This window comes from Pogoniulus pusillus, chromosome 26, assembly GCF_015220805.1.
Source record: "Pogoniulus pusillus isolate bPogPus1 chromosome 26, bPogPus1.pri, whole genome shotgun sequence".
Taxonomy (NCBI): Eukaryota; Metazoa; Chordata; class Aves; order Piciformes; family Lybiidae; genus Pogoniulus; species Pogoniulus pusillus.
The window spans coordinates 19408838-19432643 of NC_087289.1; the positions used below are offsets into that span (position 1 = coordinate 19408838).

At 45.3% G+C, this 23806-nt stretch overlaps 1 protein-coding gene across 2 annotated transcripts in view; it reads right to left on the reverse strand.

Moving 5' to 3' along the window:
• Window positions 1-487: 487 nt before the first annotated feature.
• The window catches only part of PIK3CB (phosphatidylinositol-4,5-bisphosphate 3-kinase catalytic subunit beta), an 86005-nt gene continuing 62686 nt past the window's right edge, over window positions 488-23806 (reverse strand). For both annotated transcript variants that reach the window (XM_064165432.1, XM_064165431.1), the window contains exons 15-24: window positions 22422-22565; window positions 20685-20784; window positions 17722-17900; window positions 16975-17084; window positions 16618-16696; window positions 7048-7215; window positions 5445-5568; window positions 4347-4492; window positions 2681-2813; window positions 488-1984 (exon numbers count right to left, since the gene is read on the reverse strand). In XM_064165432.1, the coding sequence (XP_064021502.1) occupies window positions 1847-1984; window positions 2681-2813; window positions 4347-4492; window positions 5445-5568; window positions 7048-7215; window positions 16618-16696; window positions 16975-17084; window positions 17722-17900; window positions 20685-20784; window positions 22422-22565 (1321 nt within the window). In that variant the 3' untranslated portion in view covers window positions 488-1846. The remainder of the gene's footprint in view (window positions 1985-2680; window positions 2814-4346; window positions 4493-5444; window positions 5569-7047; window positions 7216-16617; window positions 16697-16974; window positions 17085-17721; window positions 17901-20684; window positions 20785-22421; window positions 22566-23806) is intronic.

Here is a 23806-nt window from a genome sequence, read left to right on the forward strand (position 1 = left end):
TCTAGAATATCTATATATAAACAAAACCCCTCAAAAAACAACAACAACCCTCCCCAACACAAAAAAAACCCAAGCCTAAGTCACAAGCCACTTGTGACTCTTACAATATTCTAGCAACAGCAGTCTTGCCAGAGAGATTAGCCTGAAGGGCGATGAAGTACAGGCTGGATGTTGGGAGGAAGTTCTTCACAGAGAGAGTGATTGGCATTGGAATGGGCTGCCCAGGGAGGTGGTGGAGTCACCGTCCCTGGAGGTGTTCAAGAAAAGCCTGGAGGAGGCACTTAGTGCCATGGTCTGATTGACTGGATAGGGCTGGGGGCTAGGTTGGACTGGCTGAGCTTGGAGGTCTCTTCCAACCTGGTTGATTCTATGATTCCATGACAAGAGAAGCAAACCACTACATAAAATGCTATCCTGTCTCCTGATAGGCTCCTGACCTTTAAGAGATACAACAAAACCCCAAAGGACAAAACATAATCAATCACTCTCAACAAAGTAAACCCACCTTTATTTAAATTCCTACAGAAACCAACATTTCTATGCAAAACAACTGTTTTAGTCAAAAAGTAAATATCTCTGTGAAATTCTCTTTCAAAAGTCCAGAAGAATCGAGAGCTACCAGTGTTCCTTGGAGAACAAGCAGTAGTTAAAGTCTGTCTTGCTGACGCTCAGACACAGTACATCACATCTTTTAACCAGCAGTTCCCTATTGCACGTAACAGATCTGCTCTCCATGTAAGCACCTAAAAGCCTGGTTCCTGGCTAAATAAATTAAATCCAGTTTCTTCAGCAACCCTCTCCAACATATATATACCTTGGTAAAGCAAGATTCGGGCAAGCTTTTAATAAATAGAACAAGAAAAGAGGAGCGACTCCTCCCTGGCGTGGAACGATCTTTCCCCACGAGCACCTGCCTTTCCACAGGTGCCGTTTTTGGTATGGATGCTCCAGAAATCAGGATGTGTTGCATGGCTCCTGAAAGTTTTCCACGTGCGTGGCTAACGAATCTGAGCTGTGAACTTCAGTGTAAGGCTGCAAGGAGCTTCTTGCCGAAACTGAAATAAACCTGCCTCTTCCAGAGTGAAAAGAAAACAACACCAGAGGCCCTGGAACGAGAAACCGCTGCCAATGAGGCATTCTCAGGCATGCTTGGAGTCAGCCTAACCTCCCTGTTACTGAAGGGCTTCTTTTGTGTGTGTCATGTCAGAGGAACAAAATTGTGCAACCCTGAACATCTGGATGCTGCTCCCCCCTCCCCTTCTGACAAGTATCTGCTCTTCTTTTGGCAGCAGTATAAGACATTAAGCAGCTCCCTGTGGTACAATGCTATTGTGGTTGCTATTTACAGTAGAATTAATGCATCTGTGTCGCTAGGGCACAGTTCATATGAAAAATATACACAATATAGTCATTTTTAGCCAGATTAGGAGTAAATACCAAAAAAAAGAAAGAAATTTACTCTTCAAGTCCCAACTTTAAACAAAGAACTCTTCTGTCAGAGGTCTTCAAGCCTCCTGACTATGTTAGAGTACATTACCCTAACGTATAAAAAGGAATATTTACACTTCCATAAAGTACCAATGAACTTTTTAAAATGCCTAGTAGCTCTCAGCGTGCAAAGTCAGCAGGAACTGATTATCCAGGATGGTCACTGTTCGTAGAGTGTCTTGGAATCAAGCATTCAGAAGCAGAGTGCAAAAGACTCAGGAATTTTTTCAGCCCGTTTCTTTTCGTTGTTGTTTCTTCTCTTTCTTATTTAAAGTCAGTTTTGTCGGTCCCTACTAGAGATTCCCTTCAAAAACACTTCTCAAGGTAACATTCAGGTTAGTGCAAAGGTGAAAATCTTCTAGGATCTGTAATCCTTTCGCACAGTGTGAGCCATCCAGTTCACTTTAGTAGTCCAACTCTCCCGCAGTGCTTCATCAAATTTTTGCTTGAATTGCTTTAGTGCTTCTTCCTCGCTCTTCCCTAAGGCGAGAGAGTCCTACGATGACAGCAAAACAAGTGCTGTTAGCAACGTTAAGAGCACAGGTAAGGCCTCCTCCACCTCTCAAAGGAAATCACAGTCTGCTTTTTCTGTTCTAACACTCTGCCACTGATGATTCAGTGAGCCATACATCAGTGGTGTTTTTCTGAGTTTCAAGATATAACTAAGGAACTAAGCGAATTAGTTTTCACCTTTACCAGTCTAAGCATATGCACGAGCCAAGATGTAAAGCATCCCCAAAATGACCATCTGAACACGACAAATCTTTCCTGTGAGGCTGCTGGACCAGGCTGCCAAGACAGGTTGTGGAATCTCTCTCTCTGGAGAAATTGCAAACCCACTTGGAAATGATCTTGGCCAACTTGCTCTGGGTGAACCTGCTTTAGTAGAGGGGTGTGGCTTAGAGATCTCCAGAAGTTCCTTCCAAACCCTACCATTCTTTGACAACATTTAAGATGCACATTTAAGCTGAACTCATTATGGAATGGTTGAGAGGGACATATTTTCACAGTTTCCTTAGGCTGCTAGGATACTGACTATAGACCTTGTTCTATAGAGCTGGAAAGGAAGACTTTGGGAACTAGGTGGAAGACTCAAGAGAAATGGAGAACAATTCAAATGTCTTCATCTTAGAACAAAAATTCCCATCCTGGAAAAATGCTAAGTGCTGCTGAGCTGCACTTCTTACTTTACCTTGAGATACTGGATGTCCTTGACAGAGGTTAGCTCTGGGAGCCCTGCAGTTAACATCAGTGCAAAGAGTGTAATAAATAGGTTCCCATGTTTTCTCAGAATCAAGTAAGCTTCTTCACAATACTGCCGGAATCTTCGTGTTACCCACACAGCACATGCAACAGAGACACACAAGAGAACTCAGGCAGTTGGCAAATATGGGCAATGACTCTCAACAACCATTATCTGGTCCAACACATGTACTGCAGGGATACAGTAACAGAAAGGGCAAGAGCTGCCTACAGAACCTTTGATGCACTCCCACAAAATATCCCATGCCTCTCTATCAGGCCTTCAAACCATGGGTACGAAAGCCCAAAGCTTTAAAGGCCACTGCTCTTCAGAAAGAGTGACAAATGACAGAGGCAGTGCCAGTGCCCAATCCCCCTGAGAACGCTAGGTGAAACATACCGATGACTTGTCGACACCTAGGGAGGAAAAACAGAAGCTCTAGAGCTGTCCAACCAATCCAGCTCACATCTGTAAGGCAATTTCTTCACGATCAAAACTGAACTGATTGCCAGATCTGGCATAGAAACCCATCGTGCAAGCACCTGAGAACTCGCTCAGCGTCCCCAGAATGTGCCACTGTCCAGCCTCTAATCCGTAAATGTCATGGAGGAAATGATAAGAAACCTTCATATTAAGATCATAAATTATAGTTCAAAGAGTAAACTACCTTCTGAGATGCTTTTCAAGTGAAATCCTGCTGCCATTTACACAACTCCACAACAGCCTTCACGGCTTCAAAAACGGAGCTGCACAGGTTGATTTCTGTACTCTCCAGGAGAGACAGAGCTTACTAACAATTGCTCTCCATGCCTCCCAGAGACAGCACTACCAACACACATACAGCTGCTTCTGCCAGAAGCAGCCATGACATTTATCAAGCCATTCTTAAATACTCCATTTCACATCTCTGGCTCCAAATTCTTCCTGTCAGAACTGGCAATAAAGCAAGCGCAAGCCGTTCTGAATGCCTTTACTGACAGGTGGGGAGAGTGACACCCAATGGCTAAACAAACTCCACCTCAACAGGGATGAGCACAGAAGGCAGCCTTCCCTTGTCATCTGCTTTCATGTTGCATGGTATCTCTCCAACCCACGGTGGGATGGGGCATCCACCAATGCTGGGTTAAGAACACATTGCTGTATTTGTCTAAGCATCTAAGTGAGGCCAGGGCCGACGAGCACACTGAATGTGCACTGATGGACAGCAAGGCCAGAAGCTTCTAAGTCCAGTGCTTCCTCTCACTTGAATTACCACACTCTGTGAAATGACAGAATCACAGAATACATCCATTTGGAAGAGACTTCAAAGATCATCCAGTCCAACCCTCGACCCAGCACTGAAGGGTCACCACTAAGGCATGTTCCTAAGTGTCAGGTCCAAATCCTTCCCCAGTGCCCAGTGCTGCTGAAGTCAAAAGAAGAATCTGCCATCTCCTGGAAAAGGAGACAAAAAAGAACTGGGTCTTCCCACCACACTCTAGCTCGGGTACGACAGTAAATGCGTGTAGCATGCCTCGACACAAATACAAACGAGCAAAACACACCCAGACAGCTTCTTGGTGTGCTGGAAATCATCACCAGAGGTAGAAAGGAAGAGACCAAAACCAATACTCACCGACCAAATTTTTCAGTGTTCCCTGTTTTTCCTTGTTGAATAACATGAATGAAATCATAGGTGAGGATGAAAGGTACCCGTTCCCTTTTAATTCCAAACTTGGACTTGAAGTTTCCAAGGATATGCCCAAAATCTATATGAAAGAGCTAAAAAAAAACCCCAAGCCCCCAAAAAAACAGAAGTGAAAGTTAATATTTGCAGTGGAACATTTTGCTTTTCGAAAATCTCTATGGAATGCTGCTTTCAAGAACAGGCAACTCTCCACAGCTACTCTCCACAGCTTCAACCCTTCAGGGTTATTCAGTTTTGAAACACCTCAGGATTTATTTAAGTCAGTGCTAAAATATCCATGCTCTTACAAGTGACCACTGCCACAGAAGATTATCTCAGGTGTAAGCTGATACCTGCCAAAAGACATCTCCTTGGGAATACCAGAAAGAGAGATGAACCTGCTGGTGAGCCTGTGAGGCTCAACACAGACTCATAGCATGGGATCATTCAGTTCCAACCCCCCTGCCGTGGGCAGGGACACCTTCTGCTAGACCAGGGCACCCAAGGTCTCATCCAGCCTGGCCCTGAACAAAGGGAGAGGACATCCATGACCCTCCTGGGCAATCTGCTCCAGTGACTCTCCACACTCACTGTAAAGAACTCCTCCATAACACCTAGTCTCAATCTAAATCCATTCCCTATCCTCTCACTGCAGGCCCTTGTGAAAAGTTCCTTCCCACTGTCCTTGTAGGCCTCCTTCAGGCACTGAAATGAGGTCTCCCCAGAGCCTTCTTTTCTCCAGGCTGAACAGTTCCAACTCTCTCAACCTGTCCCCCACACAAGAAGTTCTCCAGCCCTCTGATCATCTTCATGGCCCTCCTCTGGACCCACTCCAGCAGTCTGATGTCCAAGGGCTTCCCACATGAAGTCAGGAGCAAAGCTAGCAGACCTGCAGCCAGTCTCAAGGAGCCCGTGCCCGTTCTCTCGCTTCAGAATCCAAAGGCAAGCTTTGCAGCCTTCTCACAGGAGGCAAAACTCACACTGCAAAGGTCTCTTCTCTGCCTTTGCTAGTTTCCTAGGCAGAGGAATTGAACAGAAGACTTTTACCTGGCCGTTTTTCCTGACCATGATGTTGTCACTGTGTCTGTCCCCGATGCCCAGGACGTAAGTAGCTACACAGTAGCCAGCACAGGACAGCGTAAATTCCTCAATGGCTCGATCCAGATCATCCCTGTGAGCACAAAGGCAAACAGCATCAGCGCTCGCTGCGTGCCCTGACCTCAGAGAGCACTTTGCTTGGCTAAACAAGAAGCAAACTAGACTTATTTGAGAGAAAACAGTGTCAAAAGGAGCTATGGAGAACAGAAAAAGTGCAAATATTGTGAAAGGCAACAAGAGAGAGCCTGGACTGCCACGGCTTGCTTGGGTGGGTGTGCTGGGTCTGCCAAACCCTGCACTCAACAGCAGGCAGCCAAAACGCTGCACCGGCCAACACTTCAGCAGGATCACTGTTTGAATCCCAAGGGCACTCTCTGATTTGAGTCAGAACTTCACATACTAGAAAAGTTAGTAGTAACAAACCTGCCAGAAGAGCCACACACCAGGCAGTACCGAAATCACAGCTCACAGGATATCAGGGGTTGGAAGGGACCCAAGGAGCTCATTGAGTCCAACTGCCTGCCAGAGCAGGGCCACACAATCCAGCCCAGGTCACAGAGGAACACATCCAGACGGGCCTTGAAAGGCTCCAGAGAAGGAGACTCCACAACCTCTCTGGGCAGCCTGTGCCAGTGCTCTGTGACCCTTACAGAAAAGAAGTTCCCCCTTGTGTTGAGCTGGAACCTCCTGTGCTGCAACTTACACCCATTGCTCCTTGTCCTATCCCAGGCAGCAGTGAGCAGAGCCTGTCCTCCCCTCCTGACCCCCAGCCCTCAGATACTTATAAACATTTATTAAATCTTCTCTCGGTCTTCTCCAGACTAAGCAGCCCCAGGCCCCTCAGCCTCTCCTCATCAGCCATGTCCTCCAGCCCCTTAATCATCCTCGTAATCCTCCACTGGACCCTCTCCAGCAGATCTCTGTCCCTCTTAAACTGGGGAGCCCAAAACTAAACACAGTATTCAAGGTGAGGTCTCAGCAGGGCAGAGTAGAGGGGGAGGAGAACCTCCCTTGATCTGCTGGACACACTCCTTCTAAAACACCCCAGGAACCCCTTGGCCTTCTTGGCCACAAGGGCACATTGCTGTGCCATGGGGAACTTGTTAGCCACCAGGACCCCCAGGTCCCTCTCCACAGGGCTGCTCTCCAGCAGTCACCTCCCAGCCTGTACTGCTGCAGTTTGTTATTCTTCCCCAGGTGCAGGACTCTGCACTTGTCCTTGTTGAACCTCATTTGGTTCCTCTGTGCCCAGCTCTGTCTGCCCAGGTCTCTCTGGATGGCAGCACAGCCTTCAGCTGTCTCAGCCAAGCCTCCCAGCTTGGTGTCAGCAGCAAACTTGCTGAGCAGACTCTGTCTGTGCCCTCATCAATGGCATTGATGAAGATGTTGAACAGGACTGGCCCCAGCACTGATCCCTGGGGGACTCCAGTGGTTACAGGTCTCCAGCTGGACCTAGCACCATTGATCACCACTCTTTGAACTCTGTTTTGTAACAGAAAGTTCAGGCAATTCTGTACATTACTATGAATGATAAAATAACTGTGGAAATTACCCCAAATTGTATTCCTTCAGCCAGTTCAAGAGAGCATCTTTGTTGAAGGCAGCAGCAGCAGCAACATTGCTGCTATTTAACTGAATGTCAGCAATGGTTTCTGAGCTAGAAACAGCCTCAATAAGGCCAGAGTGATCTCCAGTTGCTAAACAGCCATAGGGCAATATCCTGAAACAAAACAGAGACTCCTGTTAAAAACAAACAGTGAGGATATTTTCTGAAGTGTTTTGAGCAAGCTGAGTACTCACATGAACTCCAACACCAAACTCTTGCAGGTCAGCACGTGGATACTGCTGCCAAAGTCAAAACATCAGCAATGCACAGAACACAATATTCTTCCCTATTACAGACAAATATATCTTAAAAAGGAGTTTATTTTATAAGCAAGTTTAACTCTTCCCCTTCACAGCTGCTTGCAATTTTACAGAAGAAACCACAGAGGGAGCCCTTTGTTTGCATTTGGTAATTTGGTGGCTCAACAGACTGTAAATTATACTCCCATTCATAGAATCACAGAGTCCTAGAATTGACCAGGTTGGAAGAGAGCTCCAAGCTCAGCCAGCCCAACCTAGCACCCAGCCCTGGCCAATCAACCAGAGCATGGCACTAAGTGCCCCAGCCAGGCTTTGCCTGAACACCTCCAGGGACGGCCACTCCACCACCTCTCTCGGCAGCCCATTCCAACGCCAATCACTCTCTCTGGGAAGAGAGAGTTCATTCTAGATTAAGTTATTTGTGGAAAAGATCTTACAGATCTCAGCCCTATTCTTCCTATTTCAGCTTCAAATGTTAGAAATCCTTTTAAATATAAACATTAAAAAATGTTTTCTGACTCTTACTGTATCTGAAGAAACCTAATGAAAGAGAGTGGTACATCCTTTACAGAAACACAGCTCCCCTCCCAGAAATCTGAGTCCCCAGGAGGGGCTCCCAACTGCCCTTCACCTTCTCCCACCCCTTTCAACCTTACCCCAGTCCCAAGGAAGAATGGAGGTTTGGCCAGGGGGTTAGGAAGCAAAGAGGATTAATCAGAGAGACGGCAGAGAGGCTAGAGAGACATGCAGCTCAGAGCTCCCAAGCAGAAGAAGAACAACTCCCTTATCTATGTTTGGATTCTTGTTCTTATACCTCTCAGCAAGCCTATGAGTGAAGTAGACATGAGCACTGTTATCTAATCCTTCTCACCAAAACATTCTAGCTAGCTTCAAACTAGCACACCAACCTGATGTACAAGAATATCCCTCTGAATCCATATCCTGTGCCTACTCTGTAACAGCACCACAGCTAAAGATGTGAATCAAGAAGAGATGTGTCTGAACAGAGAATGGTTTTTTCCCAAACCCCTTCCTCACTCCAGATGCTTGAAGTGCTAAACAGAGTGTCAGAGAGGAGCTAAATGTATTCCAGAGAAACTTAGAGCAAGCTCTTCAAAGGCACCATGTCCCAAACAGAGGTGCCTGCTCTGCTGCTAGGCACCTCAGGTTATCAGTTCTGGTGGTGAGTCCACGTATGAGACAGTGGATGCCCAGGTACACCTAACTGCAGTGCACAAGCTATGGGCACTCTCGCTCACTCACAAAGCTGCGTAACAAACTGCTGGGCCTGCCTCCATTTCTCTCTGTGTATACATATACAGAGCAAAAGCACTGCTGGTAGATCTATCCTCGTTTATGAAGCACACAACTGAAGCAGCACAGGTTGTAACAACTGCCTACTTGGGGATTCTTCACCAGCAGCAAAGAGGACTGAGACCACGTGCACTGGGGTATTTGGAGAACACAACTTCAAAATCCAAACAAGAGGATTTGGAACAACAACAGCAATAAGAAGATTTGGAGCCTTCTTCCCATATCTATTTAATCTACTTCCCAGTGAAGGCCCTCAGCTCTCAAGACCAGAAGGTCCTCACAAAGCAGAGGCGGGTATCCTGTGCAGTATGACCGAACAGCAGTGCCCACGGTACCAGGAAGCACTGCCCATCCTTATCACCACATGGCAAACATAAGCCAAAGAGTGCCAGGTTAAAGTGCACGCTGGCCTTAGTCCATGGCATTCTGACCCACCCTACTTGCAGCTTAACTGGGCACATGTCCAACTACTTCCCCTTCAAAAGCAAGCAATGATGAAAGCCTTCAGCCCCTTGAGGGCTGTGTGCTTACAACTGGAGGAAAAAACATCCTTGTCAGAGAGACAGTTTGACAGGAGTCAAGTTGGGGACAAATCCTCTGGGCCCTTTCCATCTCATCCTGGTCTTTCTGACTTCAACATCTGTCAGCAGGCTATGTTCCCTGCTTTTTAATGCCAGTAAAGACCAGAGACAGATCAGTACAGCAATCCTAGGCAGGACAGAACATTCTTTTCACTCCATTTAATACCATTTAATTTCAACAGTTTAAGTCTCCAAAGCAGTATCTTTGCAAACACAATACCCAGCCCTGGTAATTACAGTCTCACACTATCACCAAGGTTGGAAGAGACCTCATAGATCATCAAGTCCAACCCTTTTCCACAATTCTCAAGGCTAGACCATGGCACCAAGTGCCACGTCCAATCCTGCCTTGAACAGCTCCAGGGACGGCGACTCCACCACCTCCCCGGGCAGCCCATTCCAGTGTCCAATGACTCTCTCAGGGAAGAACTTTCTCCTCACCTCCAGCCTAAATTTCCCCTGCATTCTCTGTAACTGCAGGTAAATGGTTTTAAAATTATGACATTCTTTACTCTTCATACCTGTAACAAATGCACTTCTCAGTATGTCCATGAACTCCAATGTCATCCACACACAGCCACTTGACATCAGACTTCACACATCTTAAAGGAGACGTGTGAATGCAATGCAAGCTCACCATGAATAGGTAGTGCAATGAAAGAGTGCTCAGGAGAACTCCCTCGAGCTGTCCATAAAGTAACCTGGCACTGAGTACTTTTAGGACAGTTTACCACAGCAGGGGTCACTCAATACAGTCAAAATCCTGTTGATTTTCTGTTGTTCTGTTACTAACTTCTCCCTTAACACAATTTCAATGCTGTAATATAGGTAGTGAAATACCTTTGGATGTGCAGACTACTCTCCTACGAGCAGCAACACTGCACACTCCACAGCACGCCTGAGTAAGCAGATGCCATGCTCCTCTGTGGAGACATGTATTGGTCATACAGAAGGACAATTAAGAGTCATTATCCTCAGAGGTGTTCAAACATTGAGCAGATGTGGCACACTAGGACATGGAGACGTTGGGTGGAAGGCTGGGCTTGGTGGATCTCAGAGGTCTCTTCTAGCCTTCTGTGAAACGACAGAGCAGTGCAGTGTTTGTCAGGGGTGAGTCTTTGCTCCCTCCTGGTTCGGTCTGTGCTGAGAAGCAGACGCAGTTCACATCTGAAGCTGCACTCTGTTGTGTGCTTTGTCATGCATCCACTAACAGCCCAGGATGAAGGAGCTGCTGGAGTGCATTGCTGAATACCCCCATATAGACCTATTTCCTTTCCTGATACAAGGCATGGCCTAGCCCTGTTGTTCAGTCAGAATGCACACACGGGAACCCAGGCAAGAAAACACACTGTGTGTGAAAGAGGCCAGCTCATCCACGAGATAAATCAGTTATTAGTTAAACAAACCCCTTCAGTTTTGGAGTATATATATTTGATGCTCCTCTCCAGAGCTGAGAAATCTCACTGGGAATGTTGTGCTTGCTTTAGACACAGACAGGGCTAAGATTTCATTTTAAGATTCTACCCATAGCTGACTGCAGAATGCAGCCCAGTTGTAAGGAAACTGACCCTAACCCAAACACCTTGTTGACAGCATATTGGTTGCCATTTGATCCATGCTTCGTAGAAGCTGCACAATCTCTTCACATCAAGATATTACTGATTGGAAGAGAGGGGCAAACAGCAAGTACTTTTGCTCTGTGGAAACAGGCAAGAAGCCTTGAATAGCATTATGAGGCTTCCTGTAGTGGAAAAAAATGTTGAAATGCACAAAATCTACCCTGCACCCAGAAAAGGGAAAGAAGAAAGCAACAGGAAAGCAGTTCAGGGCAACTAGAGCCTCGAAGGACCCCAGGGCAAGAAGGAGAGACTCATTGATATGGAATTATTAAGTTCTGTCTTTTGGGAGAGCAGATCTATTTGACACTACCTTCTCATCTGACACCATGCCTCTTACCCAACCAAGAGGAAGCAAACTAACAACATCTGACTGAAGAAGGTGGTAAAAGAATTCATTACCATTGTTGTTAATGTATTGATTTTAGAGCTGCCTCTTCTCAAGAGGCATTTAGACTGCAAGCAAGAGGCATGTAGACTGTAAATATGAAGATAACAAAGTCTCCCAGCTGTGCCAGGTGTTCTCTTTCTGACAGACACGAGATGTAACCCTGCCTCAATCTCAGAATTTGATTTTATAATCATAACTATGAGAGAAAGAAAGGAAGGAAGATGCTCCCAGTTACATAAATAAATGGAAGAGGCCAATTATAGAACTTCCAGTCTCTCCAGGAACTTCCCCTTTCTACATCTTTTCATTTTTAAGACAAATCTTGTCAATCAGAGTCACTTTTTGGTTTTCCTCTGTAGAGTTTGAAAAAATGCCTTAGTCAGGAAAAGCATTTTGGATGTCTCCTAATCACTATTCCTGTTTGCTAGGCATGGTGTGTGGCCGAGGCTGGAACCACAAGCTAAGCTTCTGGGAAGGCAGCAACCAAAGAATGCCTCATCTGGGATTCCACAGCTGCCAGAGGTTGTCCTTGCCCCTAAATGCTGGATCAGTTTCCTCACAGCCTATTTATAATGACATAAATTATCCAAAGTTCCCTCAAACCAGTGCTCAACTTTACACACACTCAACCACCTCATTGCAAACATACACTTCCAGGGACAATTTATTATTCTTCACATTCCTACCTTGTCCCATAAATCACTCAAAGGAATCTTTCCATAAGCAGCACAAGTCACAAGTCTATAATTGCACTTATCTGTGTGGGTTGATGTTGTGTGCTTTTGTGGTTCCAAGCACAACAGCAGGAGCTCCATAAAAAAATTGAAATGAGCTCAAAGAATCTAAATGAAGTTTTTCAAGTAAGACTTAGGTAAGTACTGCTAACCTTATAAAAACACTTCAAACATGGAGCATTACAGCTCCTCACAGGCAAGCAAAACGAAACCACTCAGAGACTGTCAGTTCATGATAAATGTGACACCAGCACCTCCTTCAGAACTATCTTTCTACAAGGAAGTCAGTTTTAGAGAATTGCAGTAGCTGAAAAAATGGTGCACAGCTTGGGCTGGACAAGCTTCCTATCTACTGGAGGGCTGCACTCAACAATGCCTCAGGATGTTTCTCTTTGAGATACCTCAGTATTCCTACAAAAAAGTCATGCTTAGCAAAATACGCAGGTAAGAAAGTTGTTTTGCAAGGACATTGGACTATACAAAGATGTTTTGCAGATGACACCAAGCTAGGAGCAGGTGTGGAGCTGCTGGAGGGTAGGAGAGCCCTGCAGAGGGACCTGGCCAGGCTGGATGGGTGGGAAGAGGCCAATGGGATGAGATTTAACAAGGCCAAGTGCAGGGTTCTGCACTTTGGCCACAGCAACCCCAAACAGCACTACAGGCTGGGGACAGAGTGGCTGAGAGCAGCCAGGAAGAAAGGGACCTGGGGGTGCTGGTAGAGAGTAGGCTGAAGATGAGGCAGCAGTGTGCCCAGGTGGGCAGCAGAGCCAATGGCATCCTGGGCTGGCTCAGGAGCAGTGTGGCCAGCAGGATGAGGGAGGTTCTTGTGCCCCTGTGCTCAGCACTGTTCAGGCCACACCTTGAGTGCTGTGTCCAGTTCTGGGCTCCTCGAGGTGCTGGAAGGTGCCCAGAGAAGGGCAGCAAGGCTGGGGAGGGGCCTGGAGCACAGCCCTATGAGGAGAGGCTGAGGGAGCTGGGGGTGTGCAGCCTGGAGCAGAGGAGGCTCAGGGCACACCTCATTGCTGTCTACAACTACCTGAAGGGAGGCAACCAGCAACAGAATGAGGGGACAGAGTCTCAAGTTGTGCCAGGGCAGGTCTAGGCTGGATGTTAGGAGGGAGTTCTTCACAGAGGGAGTGATTTGCCATTGGAATGGGCTGCCCAGGGAGGTGGTGGAGTTGCCATCCCTGGAGTTGTTGAAGTAAAGCCTGGCTGGGGCACTTGATGCCATGGTCTGGTTGACTGGCCAGGGCTGGGTGCTAGGTTGGAGTGGATGATCTTGAAGGTCTTTTCCAACCTGGTTGATTCTATGATGCTGGTGTGAAAAATGTTTTCTTGACATCCAAAGAGTGTTTTATTAAGAAAATGAATGCAAAGAGGGACTTGAGAATGGTCGCTGAAGATGTTCACAAAGCCCATTAAGGTGTGGTGTAAACAGCAATAAAAGAACTACTCACAGCAGGAGGAAAAAGTGGCTACAGCAAAAAAACAGTTGAGTTCATTGCTATTTACACAAAAGTGGTGGGGCTCGTAATTTAAATAAACTAGGTTACACAGGAGGAGGCATCAACCTAGAGACCTGAGTAATAAACTAATAAAGAAATTAAAACCCCACAACTCTCTCCACTATTCTGAAACAAGCTTTCCAAATGCTGGAAACTCCTTCACTCACAGTGGCTTCATGCATTTAGACAGCATAGACTCACAGAATCAACCGGGTTGGAAGAGACCTCCAAGCTCAGCCAGCCCAACCTAGCACCCAGCCCTAGCCAGTCAACCAGACCATGGCACTAAGTGCCCCAGCCAGGCTTTGCTTCAACACCTCCAGGGATGGCAACTCCACCACCTCCCTGGGCAGCCCATTCCAATGCCAATCACTCTCTCTGACAACAACTTCCTCCTAACATCCAGCCTAGACCTCCCCTGGCACAGCTTGAGGCTGTGTCCCCTTCTTCTGTTGCTGGTTGCCTGGCAGCAGAGCCCAACCCCATCTGGCTACAGCCTCCCTTCAGGTAGTTGCAGACAGCAATGAGCTCTGTCCTGAGCCTCCTCCTGTGCAGGCTGCACACCCCCAGCTCCCTCAGCCTCTCCTCACAGGGCTGTGCTCCAGGCCCCTCCCTAGCCTTGCTGCCCTTCTCTGGGCACCTTCCAGCACCTCAACATCTCTCTTGAATTGAGGAGCCCAGAACTGGACACAGCACTCAAGGGGTGGCCTGAGCAGTGCTGAGCACAGAGGCACAAGAACCTGCCTTGTCCTGCTGGCCACACTGCTCCTGAGCCAGCCCAGGATGCTGTTGGCTCTCTTGGCCACCTGGGCACACTGCTGCCTCATCTTCAGCCTACTATCCACCAGTATCCACAGGGCCCTCTCTTCCTGGCTGCTCTCAGCCACTCTGTCCCCAGCCTGTAGTGCTGCTTGGGGTTGTTGTGGCCAAAGTGCAGAACCCTGCACTTGGCCTTGTTAAATCTCATCCCTCCCATTGGCCTCTGCCCACCCGTCCAGCCTGTCCAGGTCCCTCTGCAGGGCTCCCCTACCCTCCAGCAGATCCACAGCTTCTCCTAGCTTGGTGTCATTTGCAAACTTACTGATGCTGGACGCAATCCCCTTGTCCAGATCATCAATGAAGATGCTGAACAGGACCAGGCTCAGCACTGATCCCTGGGGAACACCACCAGTGATTAGTATCTTGGAATGACTTATTGCTTCAATTTTGAGAGGAGTGGCTTTGCATAAGCAGCAGAGCAAATTAGAAGACTCTTTTCAGATTACTTCTGACATAACAGAATGATTCCATTTATGAGGTTTTATTTCTACTGAAAGTTTACAACTTCATAAAACCTGCCCAAAGGAAGCAAAACCAGAAGCTTTACAATGAAATATGGGCAAGTTTAATACCATAAAATCCTGCTTTGTACTCTAGCACACTCTGCTTTTTCTCCACTGACTTCATAAAGGCTTGGTTAGAACTAATGCACAGGAAGTGCAACACATTCCTTTTAAGGAAGATGCAACACATTTTTCCCTGACAGTGACTCTACATATATCACATTTCCTGTCAACCCCATTTCACTACAGAATCTTCTCTTACTCTTGAATGACTATTTGCTATTTACCACAGATCAAAACCACAGCTGAAAACAAGCAGTAACTGAGATTAGCAGAGGGTAATCATAAACCAGATGGAAGTGTTTCTTCTTACATACACAAATAACAGAAGTCTCTAGCTGCAGGACAGTGCCAAGGCTAAGAATGTACAAGCCCTCATATAGACTCCACTGACAATCCGCTTGTCATCAGCCTGCAGGCGTAGTACCTACTTGTCCACCCATCCAGTCTGTAATTTGCTAGCTCAAGAGGCAAAAATATTGTAGCAGCTGGACTCAACAGCCTCGCTAAAGTGAAGGTAAGGACATCCACTACTCTTTCCCTTCCTCAAAGAGAGACTTTGGAATACTCAGGCATGGTTTACTCTTGGTAAATCCATGGTGACTGTTCCCAACCATCGCCATTTGCTGCATGCAGCAGGACTCCTAGGAGAGAAGTAAAGACACTTCTTTCCCAAGACCCACATCTTTGTGAAGTCTGTTGTGTAATTAACACAAGATGGACATTTCTCTGCCAAACTCTGTAGGAAACAGATCACAAGTATAAAATGTATTTGGACAGCAATACATTTATTTGTGGCCAGGGAAGCACAAACTATGGATGTCTTCAAGAAAAAAAGACCAAGAGAAGTTACAAAGTGTTGTGAAGAAGATTCTGTATTTGTGCACTGTCATGGAAGGTTCCACAACATGCACTCCACAACTCTGGTCATTCTCAACCAGACAGTGAAGCTGTATTATGAAGAATCTCAAGCCTTCTACTTCCTCACTCTCCAACTATCAGAACTTAAAGCCACCTAATCATTAGAGAGGGTTTTGCCTGTTAATTCCACCTACTAGAGAACCCTGGTGGTGTATTCCAAAAGCAATCCCCAGCAGATCTGTGTGCTACATCTTTACCTCTCCTGTGGAAGTGGATTTGAACTTAAGAGCTGCAGTTCTGACAATTGCCGAGTCCCCAGTTCTGCATGTGTTTGGAAAATTAGAGACCAGCAGTAGATAAGTTTGTTACATGAGTTTACTAAATGCCTCCCATTGTAAAGGTCACAGACACACAAGAACAAAAGGCACAAAATCTGCTTGCTGGACTCTTAACTACAGAACTGGTTCCTGCCCTCGCACAATGCTGTACATTTCAAGGGATGGAAACAGTAAACTACGTAAGAGAACAGTGGAATTCAGCATGACAACTTGGGTAAACAACAACAGATATGGTGCACCAGGAAAAGTACTCTTGGGGACAATAAACAACCCCCCCAAAGTTTCCCCTAATTACTTCTGTTCACACTTTTCCTATCTGAATTACTTGGCAAGGAGGGCCAGCTAGGGAATGAAATACAAAGAGAAGTAACACAGGTAAGATAGCCTGTTCACTTTGGCTACAACTGAAACCTTTGGGCATCCATACAGGTGTTTAGAAAGGGGACAGTAGGGAGGGTATTTAAAAAACAGGAAAGCTTTACTGCTAAAAGTGAACTCTCCACCCAAACAAGGCAGCCCTGCAGAGATCCTTACCGCAGATCCAGGCCTGCTTCTTTCCACAGGATGTCCATCAGACGCAAGATCTGGAGCGTTAACATGTCCTGCCGGAGATCTGCAAGGAAAGGGTGAAACTGCCTGCTCAGTTTCCCTACTGCTTATAAGGCCTTTAGAAAGAAGCAGCAAAGAACAAGGTCTACAGGTTAAACAGGGGCTTATCCTAATTAGATCATTGTGACTGATCATGTCTAAACTTTGCAAGTCAGAAGAAGGTCCTTAATGTGTTTGCTGATGTTAAAACATGTCTGCACTCTGCCATGCAGAGAGATACAGCTCAAGTGAAAAGGCAGGAATGAAGAAGGAAAAAGAGAACATTTTTTTTGCTCTGCTTACCATCGCCATTTTTAAAGATGATCCCTACAAGATCTCCTCCAAACATTTTGTTGTTGTATACTATCCACAGAGGCTTCATTTTAGAATCCATATATCTACACTTCTCAACACTAGCAGAAAATACAACCAAAGTTTTAGTAAGATATGAGTAAGTTAAGTGAAGAGGTCTAAACAGCGTTCAAAACACACCAAAACATGCAGACTTCAAGTTTGGAAGTAGTTAACTGTTAACTCTCTGCTTTTGTTCTACTTCTACACTATGGATTTACCAAGCCATGAACGTATCTGCTAGCTGGGATACCATGGCTGCCATGCACACATTGAATGCTTAAACTAAGCACCTGAATGTTTAGAGGTTACAGTTTTCCTTATATCCTTTCCAGCCAATTTCTAGGCTTTAAGTGCTGTTAAAACTTTTCATGGCTTTTGTGCTTATTGCTATAAACAGAAGCCAGGAATGCAGCCTAATACACATTTAGGCTTACATCACAACATATTTAGCTATGGTAAGGCATTGACTAAGAGAGTGTTAAGTTTCATGGCAGACTCCAAAAACATTCTAGCTGAACTGAAAGCTTAACCTTAGGCAGATTCCCAACAGACCTTCTCTCCTGCAGAAAGAGTTCCCTGTGGCAGCCTATCTGCTGAACAGCACAGCCAAAGGAAGTTAGAGCACAGAGGCGTTTCTGCTTTACTGTTTCCATGCAAAAGCTACAGCAGATTTTTATTCACTGACTCTTAACTTACTGCAGCTCTGAAAGGATCACAGAAGGGTTCAGAGGAGACTGGAGGTCAGAAAGTGCTTCTCTGTAAGCATTTTGTTTCAAACACGTATGCATTGCATCTTTTCCTTTTGCTTTGCTTTGCTTCATGGCATTCAGCTTAATTAGACTGTTTAAAGTCTTCATTTTATTAAGGGCTTCCACCTGGAAGGGAAGTTTTATTGTTAAAAGTTAGTGCTCTGATTTGACATGTAATATGAAATCCAGTTTTGAAAGGAAGCAAAGAATTCATTCTACAACTTCTAACAAATGGAAAGAAGAGATTAAAGTGGCATCTCCAAAAAGGTACGAGAGCAGCCTTCTCTAGACCACTCATAGAATCATAGAATCAACCAGGTTGGAAGAGACCTCCAAGATCAGCCAGTCCAACCTAGCACCCAGCCCTAGCCAGTCAACCAGACCACGGCACTAAGTGCCTCATCCAGACTTTTCTTGAACACCTCCAGGGACAGTGCCTCCACCACCTCCCTGGGCAGCCCATTCCAATGCCAATCACTCTCTCTGCCAACAACTTCCTCCTAACATCCAGCCTAGACCTCCCCGACACAACTTGAGACTGTGTCCCCTTGTTCTATTGGTGGTTGCCTGGGAGAAGAGCCCAACCCCACCTGGCTACAATGTCCCTTCAGGTAGTTGTAGACAGCAATGAGGTCTGCCCTGAGCCTCCTCTTCTCCAGGCTAAACAACCCCAGCTCCCTCAGCCTCACATCCTAGAAATCCCATTTTTTGAAGTTAAAAATAAACACTATGGGGATGAAAGCTCCTGAGCTTATGGTCACCTTATAAAACATGACTTAGTATTTGGGGGGAAACAAAGACTGTTAATAAGAGCAAGACATTGAAATGATACATTTACACAAAGTCTTTCTTCAAAATACAACTTTGGTCCACTAATCCAGCAAGGCAGGGAACATAGGTGCCTCTATCCATACAGAAGTCAACAGACACAGCGAGTGCTTCACACCTGTACCACAATCGAGCATTACTGGAGACGAGCTGCAGATGCAGTTACCTCGCTGCGCACATTCAGTTAGTCACAGCCACAGCACTGCTTGCGGACACTTTGCACATACACAACTACAAGCACTTAACTTCCACAGAGAGGAGTTTCAAATGTCTGCTCATTAAGGTCCTATTGAAGTTAGCCATAACGTAAACGCTAATTACTTAAGGTGCTCCAAGTTACAATCTCGTCTAAGCAATGCTGTTACCTTAAAAGCTGTAACAAGGCAAGGTAAGTACTTGCAGTCAATACAGGTGAGCTTTACTTCTTTTTCCCCCCTCTTCTACTTTGGATAGTTTTCTACAGGAACCTAGCATCTCAGAGAACAGCTAGTGATTTGAAAGTACATTATGCTAACAGAGAAAAGCCCTTCAGTACCAAACCTAGATACCAGCACAAGCAAGAAAACAACTTCTACATTGCATCTCCATCTAAGCAACTTGTCAGCCAAACACAAAATAGCTCTCTGTGCACTGGCCAGAGTTAACATGCTCAGTAACACACATTCTCTAGCAAACAGCCATCAACTCAATCATGACAAAAGCTGAATTCTATACAAGGAAGCTTCAGTCTAACGAACAAGGTGCTGAGTCAAAACTTACCACTTCTACAGGGAGACTGAGCCCTGTCAGGCAGGATGCTGTGGAAATTGTACGTGGTTTGATTATAAAAGTGAGGCAGTGGAGACCTGCCAGGTCAGCCATCTGTCAAAACCAAAAGTGCTCTGCTTTTCCACTATTCTAGGAGCTGTACAAACATCAGTGAGCAGGGAACAAAATGGAACCTATGTTGTACAAACAGGAACTTTTTGAAGTATTTCTACTTTGAATTTCTTCCGTGTTTGCACAGTTGGGAATTTTTTTGCCCCTTCTTTGATTGTGCTGACATTGGTTTCCTGTGAAGCGCACAAAACTTTCCTGACCTTAGGTCTATTGCTAAAAGCATTTCATCACCTAATCTTTTCATGATTTTGACAATACTAACAAGCACACATGCGTAGAGATGGTCTTTCCCCCATCCTGAGAACTACAGGAATAGAGAGCACAACACTGCTCTCCCATTCCATATGCCTCTCAAGGCATAGTTTCAATGGAGACAGTATCAAAACAACGACAACACTCATCAGACCAGTATCTGCTGAGCTCATCTTTGTGGCTTGATACAGCAAACACATCAAGTCCAGAGAGAGATCATTTTTCAAAGATTTTTATGGCCACTGTCTAAATTAACTGGCTAAATTCACATTAAGGGCTGCAAAAATGATTTGTGTCTCTTAAAGAGCTGCTGATACATTTATTAGGTCATTTAGAAGCAAATAGTCTTTTGGTTTTTTAACAGCACATCTATATTAAGTCTAAAATGAGTATTTGGTTTATTTCAACACTTATGTTTCCAGGCAGCACTATGTTAAAACTACAGAGAGGTTTGTATCACCTTTAACAAGAAGCAAAGCTGTGGGAAGTAGCCTTGGATCCATTAAGACAAAGAGTAATCATACAGAATCAACCAGGTTGGAAGAGATCTCCAAGATCATCCAGTCCAACCGAGCACGTAATGGTGAGTACTGAACGTGCTGCCCTTACTGGGGCTTTTTAAGCTCATGAATTTCAAGTGCACAGCAACTGTTCTTCAGTTACTAACCCAGATAGCCTACTGTGCATTCCTGGAAGTACCTTGCACATCTTGGAACTCTATAAAACAAGCGTCCTACCCATGAGCTGTTTTCTGTGCCAGGGATGACTGCTCCATCTTGCAGCTATTCAGCCTTTTTATTTCTCTGTCTCACTCAAGCTTCCTTCTCTTCCCTGCTCCCCAACAGATGGGTTTTCTCACAGTAACCAATATGCCACACAGGAGCAATGGAATAAGTATGTGAGTTACAAGTAAGGATAAGTCAAGATTTAAAGGGTAAGGGAAGTCTGTACCTGTTTAGCAAGCACCTTCATATGAGCAACACTTCCTCGGCAGTAAGCTTCAAGTATCAAGCCAAACTGCACTGAAACAGCAGGTATGTGAACCTCTGACCTGTAAGAGGAAACAAGTATCGTCATCAGACCACAGTACCTGCAGATCAGCATTCTTCTAGTCAGTAATAACCAAAGGAAAAGCAAACACCAAGACACCTCCTGGTCATGCAGACGAACAAAAAGCCAGATGTCTGAAATGACAGAACGCTTATGTGCTGGAGACCAGGGGGACAGGCTGGCTTCAACACGTGCCACCTGCTTCAGGGCACAGGACTGGGCTGGAGGCTGCAATGCTGAGAGGCAGGGACTGGATATCTGCTTCCAGGAACCTCTTTTATTCGAGAAAGTAGTACAGCTGGGTCATGGAAGGTGCTAGTGACCACCAGAGCTGATGCTAAACCACGTGTCCTCAACCTTTGTAAGGGAAAAGCCAAAGTTTTCCTGTTGGAGAACACGTTTAAACAAACCACTGAAGCTTACACCACAGCCAACCATCCTCCAAAACACCTTCATGCAGTGCTTGCTCTTTTTGTTTAGAAGCAGTTACATACATCACAGAGGGGCTTAGGCTGGACGGGATCTCGAGGATCATCCAGTTCCAACCCCCTGACATAGGCAGGGACACCTCCCACTAAAACAGGTTGCTCAAGGCCTCAATCAAAAAGATCTTCTCTAACCTCTCCACCATGGGCAGGGACACCTCTCAGCTAGACTCAGCTGCTCAAGGCCTCATCCAGCCTGGCCTTCAACACCCTCAGGCAGGAGGCAGCCACAGCCTCCCTGGGCAGCCTGTTCCAGGGTTCACACTCAAGAACTCTCACACTCAAGAACTTCAGCTCCAGTCTAACCCAGCACCTCTCTGGCAATTCTAGTATCAGACCAGTGCTAGAACCAGGCTTTAATATCCATTTTTTGGTCTGGTGTTAATTTCTGGAAGGGATTAATTTTCCAGTGAGGGTGCCATGCACTCACAGCATCAGTGTGGAGCCGCATGCTAAGCGCAGACAGGCAGCAGTCACAAGAGGCTTCATTCATGTCCCATTCTCTGCACTGAAATTGTCATTAAAATGCCTCTGAGCCACTTAAAGAAAACAGAATTGTTTAACATCAGATGAACAAACTAAACCCAGCTGCTTCATACAGCAGCCTTCTAATGTCTCCTCAATGAAGCTCTACAGCTGGAATGATTTGGAATGTTCTGCAACACAACTGGCTTCCTCGCCTGCCAGCCTGTACCTCTGCAGCACACTTTGAAGACAAAATCAACCTATAGCCCATTCTGCAAGGCCTCTGCCACTCGTGGAACTAATCAACAGAAGCAGCAAAGACAGACAGAACTGCTTTTATTTTCTGCTAGACTTTCAGTAATAATATGAACTTTTCCCAACTGAGAGCTCTGAATGTTCTGCTTTCATAGCACAAGCAGCCAAAGCAAACCCAACTTATCAGATAGAGCTGAACCTTAGAATGCTTTTGTCAAATGGCAGATTCCAAACTGAATGCCATTGTGTTTCTAATGACAGGCTCGCTCTGATCTGTAAGAGCCAAAGGTGAGGAACAGAAAGAGGATTTGTAGGGGACTGTGATAACAGCTCATTTAGAAAACTGCTGAAGAAGTCACATTTGATACACAATTTCTGAAGTCCTAATCAAGCTCAATAGTTCAGAAAGACACAAGGGAAAAACCCCTCCTACCTTAGGTGCCAAAACAGCATCTGTCCTATTCTCCTGTTAGCGAGAGCTCTCTCTAACAGAAACCTGGAGAGAGCACAATCTAGAAAAGGTTCATACTTCAGGACTTGCACAAGTTGCAGAAGATATTGAGAGAGTTCTTCATCACTAGAATCAGGTACACAAAGCAGTTAGTAACAGCATAACCAAACTAATGATATTGTAGAAATTCAGGTGACTATGACAAACCCAACCATGGCAGATTTGTTTCAGTCATGTGCATATTTAAATAGCAGCTTAGGACACTTGCCAGGCTGACCAAATGGGCAGTAAATTATATACCTAACACAACCTCAAGGCCCTCAAACCTGGAAGTTAAAATCTGGTATTCTGTCATAGGCTTTTAGAAGATCAAGATACCAGCCTAAGTGCTTGATTAAGTATCAGGGAGATTAATCATGCCAAATTACTTCAGACTCCGCAGTGGCTCCCTTGGATCACTTAACCTGATTGAGGAGCAGGACCTTTGGAACCACAGAAGCAGTGAACATTGACAAGGACTGAGATACCAATCAAAGTCGCTCAGCTTACAAAGAGAGAGAAGAGCAGTTCAATTAGTGTGACATTAAAGGTTTACTACCCAACAGTTAATAGGTATTAATTTGTTAAGACATCTGCAACATGATCACCAAAATTGTGTTTGGGGGTTTTACATTATTTCTTTAAATCATACCAACACCAAGAAGGTTTTTAGGAGATAAGAAACCAAACAGTGTCCAAATTACTGCATTTTAGAAGTGCAAATAATGGTATCCAGCCACAGTTCATAAGCACACATTTGAAAAGCCTCTATGCTAATTTTCTGCTTCAAGTAATATTCTGACACAACAAAAATCATTCTGTTAATTTTCTAGAAAAGGCTACAGTCCTCTCTTAAAAAAACCCAAACTCTCACAGTTGACAATTACCTTACTCTGCAATGTTCCTTGCCTTCTTATATTTGAGTATTTTTCCTCTTATGAAAAGCTTGTAAAATTCAAACCCTCTGCCCACGAGACAAGGAAACAAGCAGAAATTCTGTCCACCACCTGAGGACTTCAGAGGGGCGAACATTAATCTCTCATTTTCTCCATCTCACAGGAAAACGTCAGTAACTTGGCAAAGCCTTTGTTTTACACTGTGTGACATTTATTTCTGCCTCCTGTTTTCATTTCAGCTGACAGCATCACCTGCAGGTGACAGCTTCATCAGCCTTTTTAAGAAAGTAGCAGACCACTTTCTGATGTGCAGCTGAAGAGAATTTAGTTTCACTGTCGGAACTAAGAATTCTGGAAAGGTGCAACAATTCAGCAGTATTAGGGCAGCCCAGCAGCTAAATTGTTTGTTTGCATTTGAAAGAAGTCAAAGGG